The following is a 19,753-nucleotide window of genomic DNA, read 5'->3' on the forward strand; positions in this document are numbered from 1 at the left end:
TTTGTGTATTTTGGATATTAATCCATTATCAGATATATTACTGGCAAATAGTTTCTCCCATTCCATAGCTTCCTTTTTCATTTCATTGACAGTTTCTTTTGCTAATCAGAAGCTTTTCAGTTTGATGAGTTTCACTCACTTATTTTAGCTTTTGTTGCTTGTGTTTTTGGTGTCATATCCAAACAAATCATTGTCAAGACCAATGTAAAGGAGATTTTTCCCCTTATGCTTTCTTTCAGGAATTTTAAATTTTCAGATCTTATATTTATAAGTATCTTATCCATTTCAAATTAATGTTTCTTAGTGGTGTATAATAGGGGTCCACCCTCATTCTTATGCATGTGGTATTCAATTTTTCCAATGTCATTTATTAAAGACACTATCCTTTTCTTATTGAGTACTATTGACTCCCTTGTAAAATATTAGTTTATTGCATATGCAAGGGGTTATTTATGGGCTTTGTATTCTGTTCCATTGGTCTGTGTCTATTTTTATGTCAGTGCCATACAGTTTTAATTACTGTAGCTTTGTAGTAGCAAGAATCCCTTAGAAGAAATGGAATAGCCCTCATAGTCAACAAGACTCTGAAATGCAGTACTTGGATGCAATCTCAAAAATGACAGAATGATCTCTATTCATCTCCAAGGTAAACTATTCAATATCACAGTAATCCAAGTCTATGCCCCAACCACTAATGCCAAAGAAGCTGAAGTTGAAAGGTTCTATGAAGACCTACAAGACCTTCTAGAACTAACACCCAGAAAAGATGTCTTTTTCATCATAGGGGGCTGGAATGCAAAAGTAGGAAATCAAGAGATAATGTGGAGTTAACAGGCAAGTTTGGCCTTGAAGTATAAAATGAAGCAGGGCAAAGTCTATCAGAGTTTTGCCAAGAGAACACACTGTCATAGCAAACATCCTCTTGCAACAACACAAGAGGCAACTCTACACATGGACTTCACCAGATGGTCAACACCGAAATCAGATTGATTATATTCTTTGCAGACAAAGATGGAGAAGTTCTATACAGTCAGCAAAAACAAGACCACACTGACTGTGGCTCAGATCATGAACTCCTTATTGCAAAATTCAGACTTAAATTGAAGAAGGTGGTCTCTCCCTGGCCCTCAGACTTGGGCCAGCTTTCTGTGCATGCCCAAGAGCTGTTGGTCCAAGGTCCCTCTCCATGCTGCCATTAGGAGGGAATATGCACAGGGACCTGGCCATAGGGTGGGGGTGTGTTTGAAGCATGTGGCTCAATGGGGGTCCCCGTGGGCTAGCTGGGGGGAATCTGTGAGTGAGGTGCTCCCAGTGGCTTGTGGGTAGGCTTCTTGACAAAGGCGGTGATGCAGTTAGTAGGATCTGCATTCCTTTAAAGCCCTCTGAGAGTCCTATCCACCTCTCTCCCAGCTTGGTAGCACCCTACACAGCTGGGAAGCTGAGTGCTCACAGAAGAAGTTACAGGCTGAGAAGATCTCTCTTGGACTGAAGCTGTGCCATCTTGGTGGAGGTGGGGTGGTATGGACAGAGTCAGACTGTTTCTCTTATTCACTTCTTATGTCCAAATTCACATTTTTTGCTCCAGTGTGGTGCTAGAACTTCTCCTCTGAAAACCTGGCCTTCCACAAAGGCTCTCTCATCCATGGGTCAGTGGCTAAGAGTGTTTCCAGGGGCTCCATGTCTGAGAGTGGCTGAAGCCGGATGACACGTCACTGCAGTGTCTGCAGCCAGGATAAAGGTCTGTATGCCTGCTGCCAGACATGTGGATGGGTGAGATTCCTCCTGGATCCAGTTTGGCACTGGATCCCACAGCTCCGACCAAGGCACTTCTGTCCACAGGGATTACAAACAAATTATTGTTGGGGACAAACATGAGGGATGTCTTATTCTGCCATGATGCTGATGTCACTCCTCCCCTATCTTTTTGGATCTCCACAGTTCTTCAAGGTCTGTCCAATATTACAGTAAACTCTGGACCACTTAACCAGCTCCCAGTCAACAGGTTCACTCAGTTCCTAGGCAGGTTGTAGGAACTCAACCTACAAGTTGCCTTTTGGTCTTCTGGTGAGACATACTTTTCTAACAGAGAGATTTTGTAAGTTCTTGAGAGCAGAGAGTACATTTTACTCATCTCCATGTGCTTGGGCTCCAGCATCAGGCCTGGAATACACAGCATGTTCAATGAAACTGTGCTGTAAAAAAGGAATGAATGGACAAATGGTTGTGTCAGTTTGAAACTTAAGGGGTTTCATTTCTAGACACTATTCCTTCCCCTGGCTGGACACAGATGCACTGGAATCCTACAGTCTTCTGGAGGCGGCCTGGTGTCATCCAGGGACAAAGGGCTCAAAGCCTCAAGCTTTTTCTGAGTGTTATGCACAAATGCCAAGCAAAACATCCTGGGATTGCAAAGCACGAACATAATGGGGGTTAGGCTCATGCTTAGAAAAAGCCCTGGAAGCAGCTGCAGGTCGAGAGAGATGGTGAAAGTGGGGCTGCAGAGGCAGTGCTGGCCTTCTGCTATGGAGATAAGATGCAGTCTGATTAACGCGGTCATCGTTTCACCCTGCGGAGAAGAGTGGTTTGAAGTGGGACACGACGGATACGTCAGTGTGACACCATGGGGCTGGCGCATCAGATACCACGGGGCTGTGCGCCGGGCTTTAGTCTCCTCCACTGGAGGGCTGATGACAAGAAGGCTGTATCCTGCCTAGTCTGGGAGTTCAGGCTCTCTGCAACCTCCTTCCTCCTCTCATTCTAAAATCAAACAAAACAAACCAAAAAAACGGCCTACAAATTGAGTATCTTCCTGCAAATGGGTCCAAATCACAGAGCATTTTCTTTTTTAGGTTAGATAGCAAAGGAGCTCATTAATGGTTGCTTTTTATAGGATAAAAGGAAGCCTGGTAGAATTTGTGTAGCCCTAGGACAACTTTCTTTGGTTGTTGCTGTTGTTAAATTAGGCAACTCAGATCACTGACCTCCTTTTACGTCTCGGCTCTGCTACCAGTGGCGTCGGCCACAGAGAAACAAACACGTGTTCTGTAGTTTCTAGAGATGGCACTGGGTGGGGGGAGGGGGAATTGGGAAGGGGGAAGGACTCTGAGATATTAAATTTGAAAGTAATTTAAATCTTTTCAATATTAACTTGGATATATTTTGGGCTTGAATACAAAGGTGGCATACTGTTTTTATTTAAAAGAGGAGGCCTCCAAGAGAGACAGATGTTTGGAATACCTCCGGGCCACCTCCCTCAGGGCTGGGCGTGCACCATTCTTTCTCCTGAGCACAAAGAATGCTGTGGTCCTTCCTCTAGGAGCCCCTTTGCATTGGGCTCCTCATCAGTTGATACACAGTTGGGATACTGTCAAAACATTATAATATGCCAAATTCTAGCCACTGGATTTTCCACGAGACACAGAAAAAACAGAATGCAGAACCATACTGAAGGTGCTTGACTTGGCTCCACTCTATGGAGCATTTCCATCGTCCTCTTTGGTATGGAGCTGTTGCTAAGGTCACCAAGTTAAATGACATGACAATCCAGAGCTTCTCCTTGGAAGAAGAAATGGCAACCCACTCCAGTATTCTTACCTGGAGAATCCCATGGACAGAGGAGCCTGGTGGGCTACAGTCTATGAAGCTGCAGAAAGCTGGACACTACTGAGTGACTAAGCATGCATCAGAACTTCTGAATGATGCTGGGTACTAAATATAACAGTGCTTAGTTATACACATTATTTATATGCTGCCCCAAAGTATTTATTTTATTAGGCTCAGGGTCCACATAGAGCTGGTTAAACGGGCTGGACTCCAGGTTAATCCTCTGTTCAGATTCTCGATTCCCCACCTTTAGAAGAGAAGGCATATTTCTAGTATTCAGGTGAGTTAACATAATGACTGGGTCCACATGAAATATTAACATTCATCCCCTGATATTTTTCAGCTCTGTAAGAATAAAAACACATGGGAAAAATCTGACAATGTCTTGTAGAGCCTGTAACAAGCCTTTGTCAGCAGAAGGAAAAGTGTCTTCAGAAAAAAACAGCTTCTGGCAATATCAGTGATTATTACCATCACCATCACCAAGTAGAGCCTCTGTAATGGTGCTGGCTGAGGGGTCCGAAAGACGGTGTCATGGACTGGAATCCGAATCATTGATTGATTGATTTAGCAATGCATCTTGTACCCCAGATGACACAGAGGACTGTTGTAAATGCCAAAGTATCTGGATATGGATTTTTCCAGACCTCCTAAAGATCAGACACTTCTGAGCTTCTTTCACCACGAGATCACTGATCATAGTCATGTGATGGCAAGTGAGGTACTGGGACTCTGCAGGCCTCCAATCGAATGGAGTTTTAATGGCACACTCTCTCAAGTTGACTCTTTTTTTGTTCTGTAAAGTTGGTTTTCTGCACTCGTGAATCTGTATGAATATCTTTGATATCATTTTCTGAATTTTCATGGGTCTGGTGGCTTTCTAGTGCACACTTCTGTTTTCTTGGCTGACCCTTCTGGCAAAAATATCCCTATTGGCTTGTCCATGGTCAATGTTAAATTTGGCTCAAAAAAGACCCCTGAATCATGGCAAACTCGCATAAAGGACAACAGCCCAGTCCGAACTGCGTATTCAGAAGATGGCCCAGTACTCCCCTATCACCAGAGATGCTAAAGCCGAGCAGGACTGTGGGTTCCCCGTTTCTTGTTTGTAGGGAACAGACTCCAGCCTCCATGACCTTTCCTGAGTTCCAAAGGGCAGATTCGAACAGTTGTTAATCAGGGAAGGGAGGGGATGTGGAGACAAGGGAGGAGACCACCTGAGTCCAGATTAAAGGAGTGCAGGTCCCGCCTGCACCTTGACGCTTATTAGCAACCCTGTCCCGAGCCACTGCTACAAAACTCCTCATCATTCCTACTGGGTTGGGATGCGCAGTTTTGAAGCATAAGCCCACTGTGTCCCCCTCTGCCTGGCGAAGCAATAAAGCCATTTTCTACTTCACCCAAAACTCTGAGATTCGATTCAGCAATGGTGCACAGAGTCTGAGTTTTCAGCATCCATAGTGACCAGAATCAGGCCAGTGAAGGGATGGGACCAAGCAAGTAACTTCAATGGCCCAGGCCAGCTGGATCAGGAAAGGAGGGGCTGTTGGGCCCTGGTTTAAGCCAGCTCCCTCCTTGAAGGGCGTGAGATGAAATGACACTCATTCTAGAAGAACTATATCAGACCAGCTTTTTTTAAGTTCTTAATTTCATATTTGATAGAGGTGTTTCACCATTAACAAACCAGATAAAGGATGAGGAGACCTTCATCAGTTTTTTGATGGGGGAAGGTCTTGTATCTCAGAAAAGGGAAAGAAAACATTGGCCTTGATGGGTTTTGGCTCTGGCATGAGACACGTGGTTAAATCAAACACACAGTGCAGATGGAGAGATCAGGGGATTCCAAGCTGTCGCTCCCAAACCTACAAGTCGCTCAGTTGTGTTCGACTCTCTGTGGCCCCATAGACTATAGCTTGCCAGGCTTCTCTGTCCATGGGATTCTCCAGGCAAGAATACTGGAGTGGGTAGCCATTCCGTTCTCCAGGGGATCTCCCCAACCCAGGGACTGAACCCAGGTCTCTCGTATTGCAGGTGGATTCTTTACCATCTGAGTCTGGTTTCTCAAGTGGGGTTCGTTTTAAACTGCTATTAGAGAACATTTGTTAATTTTGAGGTATGATGTTATTATGTCAGTAATATTTATCTTCTGGGGCTTCCCTGGTGGCTCAGTGGTGAAGAATTTTCCTGCCAATGCAGGAGATAGGAATTCAATCCCTGGGTCCAGGATCCCCTGGAAAAAGAAATGGCAACCCACTCCAGTATTCTTGCCTGGAGGATCCCGTGAACAGAGGAGCCTGGCAGGCTACAGTCCATGGGGTCACAAAGAGTCAGACACAACTGAGGGACTAAACAGCAACAAGGACTCATCTTTTGGCCAAGGGATGCTTCCGGGAGTCCCGTGGCAGCTCAAGCAGGAACCTGGAGATGCCCAAAACTTAGCCTGCTGTGGCCGCTGGAAGGAGAAGAAGGACTCCATCATGAAGACTGTCAGCCATCTTAAGGCAGGATGTGAACTGAGTCTGAACCCTGTTAACCATTAAAGAAAAACCAGGAAACCCCCTCCTCACAGATGGCAAACAAAGACTGGAAGTAAAGGTCAGGTTATCTCAGTTGGATTAACAATAATGCCTGTACCTGCATGTTGCAATTCCTAATACTTCCGCACCTGCGTGTTGTAAAGCTAATTACTAACTAACCCTACTGACTCCAGTATTCTTGGGGTCCCCTGGTGGCTCGGTTGGTAAAGAATCTGCCTGCAATGTGGCAGATCTGGGCTCGATCCCTGGGTTGGGAAGATCCCCTGGAGAAGGGAAAGGCTACCCACTCCAGTATTCTGGCCTGGAGAATTCCATGGACTGTATAGTTCACAGGGTTGCAAAGAGTCAGACATGACTGAGCGACTTTAACTTTCAACTAGTCATGTAGTGGAGGGTTAAAACCAAGTCCTCCGAAATCATCAGGGTCCTTGTTGAGAACCGATTCCCCTTGGACCTGCTAGCATAATAAACTGTACTCCACTGTCTTGAATGTCTTCTGAGGACTGTTTTGTGACTCTGGATTCTACAAGAAGTCAAGATGAGGGAGGTGGGCTTCCCTTGTGGCTCAGTGGTAAAGAATCCAGCTGCCAGTGCAGGAGTCATGAGTTTGATCCCTGACCTGGGAATATCCACAGGCTTGGAGCAACAGAACTCCTGAGTCACAACTACTGAGCCACACACCCTGAAGCCAGTACTCTGCAACCGGAGAAGCCCCGCAATGAGGAGACTGTGCACCACGAGTGGAGACCAGACCCCCTCGCTGCACCCAGAGAAAAGCCCATGCAGCACGAAGACCCAGCACAGTCTGATAAATGAATACAATGAAAAAAAAAGATCAGGGAGGCAGGTGCACCCTCCTAGGGGCTTCCCTGGTGGCTCAGATGGTAAAGAATCTGCCTGAAATGTGGGAGACTTGAGGTCGGAAGGAAAGGCAGGTGCCTGAAGCTTGTGAGGTCAGCCCTCCCAGCTAGAAGGTGATTATAAAGACAGAACCAAGAAGCACACACTACAGACCTTGAATAAAACAAAGGGCTCTGAAAGTAAACCTTTTCTTCAACCAAATAACTACTTTTCTGCTGCTGGGGTTCTCATCAGAGGTGGTGTGTCTCCCTCAGGTCTCCAAAGCAGTCCCCACCCCCATCAGAAACTTGCTAATCTAATTTCTTCTTTTGCTTTGACTTTAAATTTAATAAAGTGCAATTCAGTTGTGTCCTCAGCCATGCGTCAGAATCAGTGATGCTACATTTATTTAGGGATTCGATACAGGCTCTCCATGCAGTAGAGAAATAGTAAAGCATGTATGGTTGGTAATTTTGAGAATGTATCGGAAAATCAATTTCTGATTTCATTCTCATCTTGGCTAAGGAATCACAAAATTACCTTAATGCAATTATGTACTTTTACAACTCCACCACTCACCACTTGACTACAGATTATTAGGGTTTCATGGCATGCAGGATGACAAAAATTAAGTTAGGTGAAGAGAGTGTGGTGTAGTTGTGTTTCTAAAAGCAATCGTTTTGAGAGGAAAACTTTACACAGTGAGGTTCCTGTGTTGTTGACATCAGGCCTCCCTTGGCAAAGTAGCCATGCTCTGTCAACACAAAACATCTTTCGGCAGCAAAAAAATCTATGCAAATATTTAAGGCATTTATTTTATGTTACAAGAAATACAGAAATATTATGAGAGATTATGCAAAGTGCTCACAGGAAAAACCTGAAGTCTGAAATAAACTTAACAGTTGATACAAAATGTGTTTTGCTGTCAAGATGTGAGTTGGAGAATATCATGATTAAAACTCTTTTTTTTTTCAAGCAATGAATAAATATTTATGATAGGTTTGCAGAAGCAATTTGATAACAGGAGACATTTTATAAATCCAAAGGAGTGGACTTGGGAAGATCCTTCTTGAAGCATCCAGTCCTAATATTGGCAGAGTAAACACAACCACATCCTTGGGGGCATTCCCTGCTGTCTCAATGGTAAAGAATTCTCCTGCCAATGCAGGAAATGTGGGTTCGATCCCTGGGTCGGAAGATCCCCTGGAGAAGGAAATGGCAACCCACCCAGTATTCTTGCCTGGGAAATCTCATGGACAAAAGAGCCCAGTGGGCTACATTCCATGGGGTCACAAAGAGTCAGACAACGACTTGGCAACTAAACAGCCATAACAACAATCCTTTCTTGGAACTTGCCACAGTTGATAGTATTCCCTCTACACCAGGATGTTTTAGGAAATCTTCAATTAGAAATTTTGCATTATACCTTGTGAATAGAGTCATTTATTTTCCCCAGTACTTTTGTGTATATGGATTCAGTTGTTTTGACCTGGGGGCTGTACTCTCTTGCACGACACATTCTTCAAAGTCTGGAGGCCTTTACAGTTCTCGTGACTTGGGGTGGAGGATTGTGTCTGGCATCTAGCGGGCAGAGGCCAGTTGTTCTTGTTTAGTTGCTAAGTCGTCCTTGCAATCCCATGGACTGTGGCCCGCCAGGTTCCTCTGTCCATGGACTTTCCTAGGCAGGAATCCTGGAATGGGTTGCCATTTTCTTCTCCAGTAGAAGCCAAGGGTGCTGCAAAATGACCTTCAATGCATAGGGCAACCCCTCCTCCCAAACTCTCCCTCCAAAAATTATTTCAGTCCAAAATATCAATAATACTGATGGGGAAAAAAGATTATTCTTATTAATATAGTACCGATTATAACGCAGATGGTCTCTCTAAACCCTTTCATATCTACTGATCATCTATAATCATGCCTAGATCACACCTATGTAATCTATGATACAAACACAGAGCATCCTCCAGAATCACCACTTCAAAGAAACTCTCACACAGATTCCCAACAGCAATGCCATTCATCTACTCCACACACTCTTCTGTTACCAACATCCCATGAAAGGACTAAAGTAAAGAGAAGGGAGAGGAAGAGGGTTACCTCTCGAACAGGACCTGGCTGTAGTCATCCAGGAGGGGAGCGTGAGTGTGGAGGAAGATGGTGTTGTAGCCCACCAAGGCTGCCATCATGATCAGCATCTTCAGCTCGTAATTCACACGCAGGAAGACGGAACAGGAGATCAGCCCAAGGATGCAGCTGTATATAAAGTACTGGAACCGGGAAATACATCGGGTGAATACTGAGGATCTGTTCTGAGGAATGCCGGAGTGAGAATTAAAACTGGGGACCACCACCAAGCTCCCTGGGTCAACTCCCAAACTGATCATGAAAGCAGATGCCTTCTGTGCTCTTTGATCCAGTGGTAAATGACTAAACACACTGGATTTAGAAAAGAATTCCTCACGGCACAGCTTGCTCACCCAGCGTAGCGTGTTTAATCAAAATAATCAGGCATATGGCCAAATACTTTTCACAAAGAAGTTTTAGAAATCTATGTTGAAGCCATGTGGTTATAAGCAGATGTCATTTGCTTCTTGAAAATGAAACAATATGACTCCCCACACATTTATAGATTACAACACAGTGACCGTCCACAGGATCTTTTGTGGGCTTTCAACGATTTAATTCATTAAGGGGATACAAATCATTACAGGTAATTCTGTTAAAGGTGTAACAAAGCCCAGGGGTTTTATTAAAAGGGCAGTTGTGTGTCAGAGGGATTATCTAGAATAAAAAGGACTTAAGAAACTAAAAGTTTTGAACTATGTATATGATAAGCAACAAGTACCTACGTATAGCACAGGGTACTCTACACAATATTCTGTGATAACCTGTATGAGAAGACAACCTAAAAAAGAATGAGCATATGTTTATGTACAACTGAATCACTGTGCAGCGTACCTGAAGCTAACACCACAAGGCAAATCAACTACACCCCAAAAATTAAAATGTTAACCATTCTAAGGCGTTCATAGGCTTCACCGGACTGCTCAGGAATCTTTATTCGAGATGAAGAATTACAGCAAAGATGATTGAGAATAAATTAAAGCACCATATAAAGTAAAACAAAGCTTCCCAGGTGGCTCAGTGGGTTAAGAATCTGCTTGCAATTCAGGAAACGGGTTTGATCCTCAAGTTGGGAAGATTTCCTGGAGAAGGGGATGGCAACCTACTCCAGTATTCTTGCCTGGAGAATTTCATGGACAGAGGAGCCTGGTGGCTACAGTCCATGGGGGTCGCAAAGAGTCTGACATGACTGAAGCAACTGAGCACACACACAGAGTGAAACAAACAAGATTAACACATGTTGAAAGTCACTGGCTGTAGACGTGAGGGTTCACTCCAGCTCTCGCTCCCACCCCACTGGTCTGTGTTTTCCTTACTCCAGTTTCATACTGCCTTGAATACTGTAGTTTGATAGTAAAATTTGAAATTGAAAAACAAAAAACTAAAAGCTTTGAGCCTTGTCCAGGGGATCTTCTCTGGTGGCTCAGATGGTAAAGAATCCACCTGTAATGCGTTCAATCCCTGGGTTGGAAGATTCCCTGGAGGAGGTCATGGTAACCCACTCCAGTATTCTTGCCTGCAGAATCCCCCTGGACAGAGGAGCGGGCTACCGTCCATGGGGGTCACCGAGAGTCGGACACAAAAGAGCAAGTAAGCACACACAAAAATCTTTGATCCCAGTGAGTCGTGAGTACCCTGGAAGCGGACAGGCACCCGAAGAAATTGAAGACCCCAGTGTGAGGAAGAGGCCGGGCACGGCCCATCTTCTGCGGTCCACGGGAGGTAAGCGGCAGGCCCCCCTGTGTGAGCACTCTTCTGTTAACCACAATGCACATCATTAAGACAGCACAGCCCTGGACTCAATCGTGCTCCAACCAGTCATTGGCTGAGTCACTTCAGGCCAGTCACCTGACTTGCCTGTGTCAGTGTCCTCATCTGAAAAATGAGCGTAATAATGTCCTTCTTCTAGATCACTGAGAAGAGCACACAAAGCTTGGAGCTCACTGCCCTGCAGGCCAGGGGGTGCCCGCCAAATGGAAACAGTTTCCGTTCTCACAAAGCCTTTGTCTGCTGGATCAAGGGGCTTTAAGAAGGGTGAGCTACCATCTCAGTGTTACTGCAGCAGAAGCAGCTCTCAGTAAAGTCTAATCATTTCAATAAAACACATCCGACTGATGTTTGATAAATCCTGCCTTTAAGAAACAGCCCAGGGTGTAAGCTGCTCCATTTTAGTTTCATTATAAGGGATACACCATGTACAAACTGCTTATTTTTGTCATTCTAGCTCTTTTATTTCCCCAGCCAAGGTCATTTACAGTCAGCCCTGGGTGAGAGTTGGTCTATAAAGAAGGCTGAGCACCAAAGAATTGATGCTTTTGAACTGCGGTGCTGGATAAGATTCTTGAGAGTCCCTTGGACAGCAGGGAGATCAAACCAGTCAATCCTAAAGGAAATCAGTCCTGATATTCATTGGAAGGACTGATGCTGAAGCTGAAGCTCCAATACTTTGGCCACCTGATGCAAGGAGGTGACTTACTGGAAAACACCCTGGTGCTGGGAAAGACAGGGCAAAAGGAGAAGGGGGCAGCAGAGGATGAGACAGTTAGATAGCATCACTAACTCAATGGACATGAGCTTGAGCAAACTTGAGGAGATAGTGAAGGACAGAGAAGCCTGGCATGTTGCAGTCCATGGGGTTGCAAGGAGTTGGACACAACAACGGGGAAAAGCTCCTGATACTAGTGCCTCAGTCCTGTTCTTGGGAAGAAAGGAAAGCAGAAAAAACAGGCTGCAGCGTTCCCACCAGTGTTCTCCCTTCCCTGTGAAAGGCACCCACGCAGCATCGATGCAGATCCCTACCCGTGAGGACTGAGGCCTGGCATCTCAGCTTCAGAAGGAAGACAAGCAATTAATTCCCCAGGGACCCACAACAATCAGGTCAGTCCTTGGGAAGGAAAGCACCCCTCGGCTGGGAGCCATGATGGGTGGCAGCAGGCTTGGGGATGCTGAAGGTCTATGAGCACAGTTTCTTTGGCAACAATGACCTCATGTCAGTTCTCCACTGTTCTGACCACTGACCCTCTGAACGACAGAGAACAGGAAGAGGAAAGGAGTCTCGGAAACACATCCTGATGGGCCAGTTGAGCTGGTGGAGAGGAACTGTGGAACCCAGAGTCTGGGAGAGGGAAGGGCTTCCCTGGTAGCTCAGCTGGTAGAGAATCCGCCTGCAATGCAGGAGACCCCTGTTTGAATCCTGGGTCGGGATGATCTGCTGGGGAAGGGATAGGCTACCCACTCCAGTGTTCTTGGGCTTCCCTGGTGGCTCAGCTGGTAAAGAATCCACCTGCAATGTGGGAGAACTGGGTTCAGTCCCTGGGTTGGGAAGATCCCCTGGAGAAGGGAACGGCTACCCACCCCAGTAATCTGGCCTAGAGAACTCCATGGACTATATACTCCAAGGGTTTGCAAAGAGTCAGACATGACTGAGCGACTTTCACTTTGGGTACTTTTCACTTTTGGGACAGAGAGGACGGGCACCACCGACTCAGCCTCCCTAAAGCAAAGGGTGAGGTGGCCTGGGCTTTGAAACCAGCCTCATTCATAGCGCACTTTGCCATTATTACCTTGTTGTTCAGTCGCTAAGTCAAGTCCGACTCTTTACAACCCCTTGGACGGCAGCACACCAGGCTTCCCTGTCTGTCACAATCTCCTATAGCTTGCTCAAACTCAGGTCCATTGAGTCAGTGATGCCATCCAACCATCTCATCCTCTGCCGTCCCCTTCTCCTCCTGCCCTCAATCTTTCCCAGGGTCATGGTCTTTCCCCTTTTCCACCAAGGTCTTTTATTACCTTAATGACTTAAATCACTTATGTACATACTTAATGAGTAAGTATTGTCCTTAGAGGTCAGGTGGGGTGTGAGGCTCAGTGACACATGGGCATCAGTACTGGGGCCGCCTCTGAAAGCAGCTCAGGGAGCCCTCCAACCGTCTGAGGGTGCTCAGGGGGCCTCCTTGCCTGTGGGCACGTGCCCAGCAACCTGACCGGGCAGGTGTCTTTCTGGTGAATCAAATAAAACATGGGCTTGTCCTTTGTATGTCATCTTTTTTTTTTTTTTTTTAGTTCATTTTGGGGCCCCTCCACTATTAGATTTTTCAAAAGTATCTGTCCTTACCAAGAGCTACAGAATCCTTACTCTTTAGTCAGTAGTCACGGTTGTCTTACAAAAATGCTCCAAAAAAAGCCATGAAATCACCTGGCACCTGGCAAGGTTCCCACTCAGGGTCTCACCCTTCCACTCACAAAGGAGCTCATTGGTACAAATCATTAAAGGCATGCCTGTCCTCTGAATAGGTGATTGAAGGTAGGGAGGATGACAAGGCCTACTTTAATAATTCCTGTGAAGACTGAAGAATGTAATGAAAGTAAACAGCAGAGAGCAGTGCCTGGTCCATATGAAGCCAGATAAATTGTGCTTTTATTGTTATAAAATGGGCTGTGTGTAAGATTTGATTTTAAAAAGGATTTTGCTGCTAAAACTATGCTGAAAACAATTATTAGAACTCAGGTTTTTGATAGTTCAGCCTAAGTGAATGAGAAGCGTAATTTGTTGTTGTTCAGGCAGTCAGACAAGTCTGACTCTGTGACCCCATGGACTGCAGCACACCAGGCTCCCCTGTCCTTCACCATCTCCTGCACTTCATTCAAACACATGTCCATTGAGTCAATGATGCTGTCCAGCCATCTCATCCTGTGTGGCCCCCTTCTCCTCCCGCCTTCAACCTTTCCCAGCATCAAGGTCTTTTCCAATGAATCAGCTCCTTGTATCAGGTGGCCAAAGTATTGGACTTGCAGCTTCGACATTAGTCCTTCCAGTGAATATTCAGAGTTGATTTCCTTTTGGACTGACTGGTTGGATCTCCTTGCAGTCCAAGGGACTCAAGAGTATTCTCCAGCACCACAGTTCAAAAGCACTGATTCTTTGGTACTCAGTCTTCTTTATGGTTCAACTCTTATATCCACATGTGACTACTGGAAAAACCATAGCTTTGACTATACTGTCCTTTGTCAGCCTAGTGATGTCTCTACTTTTTAACACACTGTCTAGTGTGGTCATAGCTTTTCTTCCGAGGAGCAAGGGTCTTATGAACAAGGCATGGGGATGGCTCCGAGGCACACCCTCCTTCCTGGGGTTGATGGACCGGGTGTGCTAACGACATCCATCAAGGAGAGGGAGCCAGACCGCACAGGGGGTTTAAATTTTTCTCTAAAGAAGGGGGCTCCAAACTGCCCATGGTGAGGTCACGGCTAGTAAACCCTCGTCATGAATCTCGTCCCTCACATAACTAAAAATAGAAAAGATGCTGCCTCATCCTCAGTGGGTTCACAACACTGCTGAAAATGAAGGCCAGGACCCCAGGGAAAAGGGATGAAGCTTATATTGTCCTCTCTTCCTGAGCCTGCGGGGACCCTGTTGTGGACTTTGGACAGCTGGCCACTGAAACAGTCACGGCTTAAAGAGCACCAGATGCCCCTACTATCTGTACACAGACCTTTGAGCACCCCAGAAAACTGAAATGATGAGATGGGGAAAAGGATGAATGCCTAATGTCAAGGGGATCAATCAACAAAAGCAAAGTGAAGAAAGGACACTTCACTGCTATAGTTGATGGAGTTTAAGAAACTGGTAGAAAAATTTAAAAATATACATCTTAAATGACCAATTTCCATGAGTCTGGACTAGTTCATCTAGCACTCTAGAAGCTACGGGAGACAAACTAAATGTATGTTACTTTTAGACGATTATTCAGAAAATCAAAAGAAGAGTATCAAAATCATTTTTTTTTTTACACACAAAATTCATAGAAGAAAGAAGTCGTTAAGCAGTAAATAACTAATTTAGTTCTTTGCACTTAAAAAGACTGATGTGTTAGTAAGTTTTGAAATTTCAATGTAGGCCCTTCTGGACCTTGGTTAAAATGGGTTGTTAGTAAGGATTATTTGAGATATAATCACTGGATGGCATTTGCAGTTGAAGAAGAAGAAACATGAGCTTTGGACCCAGTCATCACAGAGTCAGGAAGCTAATTCATGGAGCAGGACCCAGTTATCACAGAGTCAGGAAGCTAATTCATGGAGCAATTAGTGAAATCTGTAAGCAACACACCCAGAAATTCAGTGACATACAACTGAAAGCAACATGCTGGGGTGCATGCTATAAAATGTTGTGTCAAGATAAACTGGTGCTGTCGCTACGCAGAACAGTTTGGAGGCTCCTCAGAAAACTAAAAATACCAGCAATTTTAACTGGTCCAGCAATCCCACTCCTGGGCATATATCCAGACAAAACTATAATTCAAAAGGACACATGCACTATTTATAGTAGCCAAGACATGGAAACAACTGAAATGTCCGTCCATACGTGAATGGATAAAGACGTGGTGCATGTATACACAATGGAATACTACTCAGGCCTGAAAAGGATGAAACAATGCCATTTGCAGCTACGTGGATGGACCTAGGGATGATTACACTAAGTCAGTCAGATCATTCTAAGTCAGATCATCACTAAGATGATCATTCTGAAATAAGTCAGACAGAGAGAAACAAATACCATATGCTATCACTTATGTGCGGAATATAAAATACGACACTGCTGCTGCTGCTGCTAAGTCGCTTCAGTCGTGTCTGACTCTGTGCAACCCCATAGATGGCAGCCCACCAGGCTCCCCTGTCCCAGGCAAGAACACTGGAGTGGGTTGCCATTTCCTTCTCCAATGCATGCAAGTGAAAAGTGAAAGTGAAGTCGCTCAGTTGTGTCTGACTCCTAGCAACCCCATGGACTGCAGCCCACCAGGCTCCTCTGGGGATTTTCCAGGCAAGAGTACTGGAATGGGGTGCCATTGCCTTCTCTGAAAATACAACACAAATGAACTTATCTACAAAACAGAAACACACTCGCAGACACAGAACACAGACTTATGGTTGCCAAGGTGGGAGAGGGTTACCCTGGGAGTTTGGGGTCAGCAGATAGAAACTAGTATGCACAGAATGGATAAACAACAAGGTCCTATTGTATAGCTTGGGGGATTATATTCCACATCCTGTAATAAGCCATAATGGAAAAGAATATATATGTAATAAACCATGATGGAAAAGAATACATATCTGTAAAACTGAATCACTTTGCTGAACACCAGAAACCAACACAACATTGTAAATCAAACGTAAGTCCGGAAAAAGATGAACATGTAGCGTTAAGAGAATAAGGCACAAAGTCATCTGTGAGAGCCGCAAAATGCCATGGAAAGTTTGTCCATGTGGTCTAATCAGTTTCTACTGGCTGGGAGTTTTCTATCAAAGGCTGCCAATTTTTACCCCATCAGGAGAGACTCAGGTATAGAATCTAAACAAGGAGAATAAAGTCTATGGTGGAAGAGGAAGTGGAAGGCACAGGCACTGAATCGGTAACAGCACACAGGAAAACAGTAAAAACAATAAGAACCCGGGAGATGTGCTTACCGGCAGGAAAAACAAATTTTGCGCACGCAGAATTGCTGCCTGGTTACTTGCGCCAGAAAGACTTGTGTTGGACGCGTTGGCAGTCGGAAGAATTGTTTCCTCTGAGTCACTCAGGAAAAACTGCAAAGAAAATGTTTCTGCAATGAATCAGTGCAAAGGAGAGTAAAGGGTTAGCAGGTGGGGGCTCAGCTTACTAAGGACATGTTTCTTCGGCTCATTGAGCAGCGTTGTGGGGACCTTTCAGCCTCTTTACTTCACTGCTAATCCCTTCATCTTCTCTTTGAGGCTCTGGAAATTTCTATCGAATAAGTAAGGAACTCTTGCTGTGCTCCACAATGCACAGTGAATTCCAGAACTCCCAGACTGATGTTAAAGAAAACAGAAGCACCTCTCTTAAACAGGAATTTAAAATGAACCAAGCACAGGGAAGACAGCTTTGTTAGAATGACGTTGGAGGCTGTCGTTGCCATCCGCACAGTCAACTCTCCATCATGAGATGGGAGTCTTCACTCTGTGTTTTTGCAGTATCTTCACCTTCACCAAATGCATCAGTGGAGTCTCCTGAATTTTGTATCTTAAGAAAATAAATTAATTTTATGGGAAACATGCAATAGCTGACGCCAACATTTGCTTCTACTATTTGTGAGTGAGTGGCAGCTCAGGATCACCAGGGGTAAAATGGGAGAGAAAGGATGCTCTCAGGACTATTGGAAAGGGGGTCCTAATTTAAAAAGGAAGCAATCCTGAGAAAATAAATATGATTAGCTCTTATAGGGGCTTTCCCACTGGCTCAGCAGTAAAGAATCTGCCTACAAAGCCAGAGATGCAGGTTTGATCCCAGGGTCAGGGAGATCACCAGGAGAAGGAAATGACAACCTACTCCAGCATTCTTGCCTGGGAAATCCCATGGACAGAGAAGCCTGGAAGGACACAGTCCATGGGGTCACAAAGAGTTGGACACGACTTAACGACTAAACAACAATAGTGGGTACCAACAGCAGCACCCAGAAGGAAACGGCCAGTCAGTTAGCAAGGGAGGAAAAATTCAATCTCTTTCTTTCTGTTTCTCTCTCCTTCACTCACCCGCTCTCCTCTGTTTCTCTCTCTGTCTCTCTCTTTCCTGGAGAAGCTACCATACAGATTGCTTAGGATCAGTCACTTTCTATCCTGTGACTGTGGGTCAGACAGCTGTTCAGTGAAGATGAAGCAGAGAATCGTGGGCCAGGTTCCCTTATGAAAGATATCCCTCTCCTCCATGAAACTAGGCTAGGCTTTCTGCCAGGGCTCGCCATCTATGCTCAAGGTCTAGAGAGGAAAACTTCCCTGCAGTTTCTGCTGTTTTGTTTGTCCTTGTTTGATGGCGGGCTTCTTGTCAAAGACCTCCAGCAATTTACTTAGGTAAATAAGAAGGCATTTGTTTAATATACTCTTGAGAACATTTCCTCTCAGATTCCAAGAATGGTTCTAGATACAATGTTTCTGCACATTATATATTTTGATAAAATGCTGCAAAATACTAATTTAAAAGTCAAATAAATGTAGATTTCTTTATTTATGAATTGTTGTTGTTTGGTCACTAAGTTGTGTTTGACTCTTTGCGACCCCATGGACTGCAGTATGCCAGGAGATATTATTATTTACTATTAATACTAAATAATTTATCAAAAATGTCACAAACCCTGGATGAAATATAAATGTGATGATAACTTGGAAAAAATATAACAGGAAAAAAATGGAGTAATTGGTGGCCAAATACAAGACTCCAAAATGTAAAAATTTAGATTTGATAGACCCAACATACATTTGATTTAAATACTAATGGAAACAACAAATAGAAGGAGACCATTTAGATTGACAGGTTACTAGTCTCAGGAATCTGAGATCTTAAAATAATTAAAGAAAAAACCTTCTTAATTATATCAGCATAAAAAGAAGAAAATAAATGAGTAATAATATATCCTGTGAAAGCTTTGTCTTGCAAGAAGGCTCTGAAATAGTAGGATGGTTGAACTTGAAAAGCAGTGGAGAACTTTAATTACCACATTCAGGAATGCTTCATTAACCCCCTTCAGCTACTTTTTTCTGGTATTTAATTAACTACCCCTAAAATCAAGACCTCTTCGTTCTGTCTCTGTGGCTTCACACTGCATTTTGCAACCGATTTTCCTCTTCTGTCTCCTTAGCCACTTAAAAATAACAAACTCCTAATTACAGCCAGGCCAAGCTTGAGGGTTATCAATCCCACATCCTTCTCCCTCCTGGGTTAAGGTGCCACAGTTTTCTGCACAGAATGCATTTCTAGTTTCATAATTATTTAGGGGAACTCCTCTCTGGACCTATTTTAGTATTTCTACAACCTTTGCCCTAGTTGGGAAAATGGTATTCTCATCCCAGACAAGATATCCCAACTAAGTGCATATTTTTTAGCCCTCCTTCCAAATGTTACATTTCCCAGACAATGTAAAGCACCTCAGAATTATGTTTGTCAAACAATATGAAATTGTGAACATGCAATTTAATACCGTGCTTGTGCCCGATAACATCATTGCTTATCATTTGGTTGGAGTTAGAAGTAATTATCCAATTAGAATTAGATGATCAATTAACCACTAGTTAACCATGGCTAACTCTGTGTCTAGGCGGCTCACAAATCTGGGCTATTTATAATTATTCTCTGCAGTTTCTTGGAAAAGGTGCAAAATGTTGGGAGGCATCACGTGATCAAAGTGTCAAAATGTCAGAAAAAAAAGGAAGAGGATTTGAGCTTCTCAGACACGGCTCTGAATAGACAGCTGGGAGCGAAAATGGAACAAAACACACAGGTCTCTTGCTATTTGATACCCCAAACCCTATATGTGGGGGAAAAAAGAGTCAGGATAACTGGTTGGTTTTCTCTACTTTTTATTGGAGCATGGCGTTTAAAATGTCCTGGTAATATCTCACAACTCATTTGAAATGAAGCTGACCTGGACATTTTATCATTTATGTTAGTGTGTGCATGTATGCGAAGTCACTTCAGTTGTGTCCAACTCTTTGTCACCCTCTGGACTGTGTCAGGCTCCTCTTGATATGGGACTCTCCAGGCCAGCATACTGGAGTGGGTAGGCGTGCCCCCCCCGGGGATCTTCCCCACCCAGGGACTGAACCTGTGACTCTTCTGTCTCCTGCGTCGGCAGGCGGGTTCT

At 44.4% G+C, this 19,753-nt stretch overlaps 1 protein-coding gene across 1 annotated transcript in view; it reads right to left on the reverse strand.

Moving 5' to 3' along the window:
• Window positions 1-19,753, reverse strand: part of ADCY2 (adenylate cyclase 2) — a 456,623-nt gene that overhangs the window by 45,150 nt on the left and 391,720 nt on the right. Inside the window, exons 17-18 of the mRNA XM_070357742.1 lie at window positions 16,569-16,688; window positions 9,081-9,250 (exon numbers count right to left, since the gene is read on the reverse strand). Coding sequence (XP_070213843.1) covers window positions 9,081-9,250; window positions 16,569-16,688 — 290 coding nt within the window. The remainder of the gene's footprint in view (window positions 1-9,080; window positions 9,251-16,568; window positions 16,689-19,753) is intronic.

This window comes from Bos mutus, chromosome 20 (genome assembly GCF_027580195.1).
Source record: "Bos mutus isolate GX-2022 chromosome 20, NWIPB_WYAK_1.1, whole genome shotgun sequence".
Lineage (NCBI taxonomy): Eukaryota > Metazoa > Chordata > Mammalia > Artiodactyla > Bovidae > Bos > Bos mutus.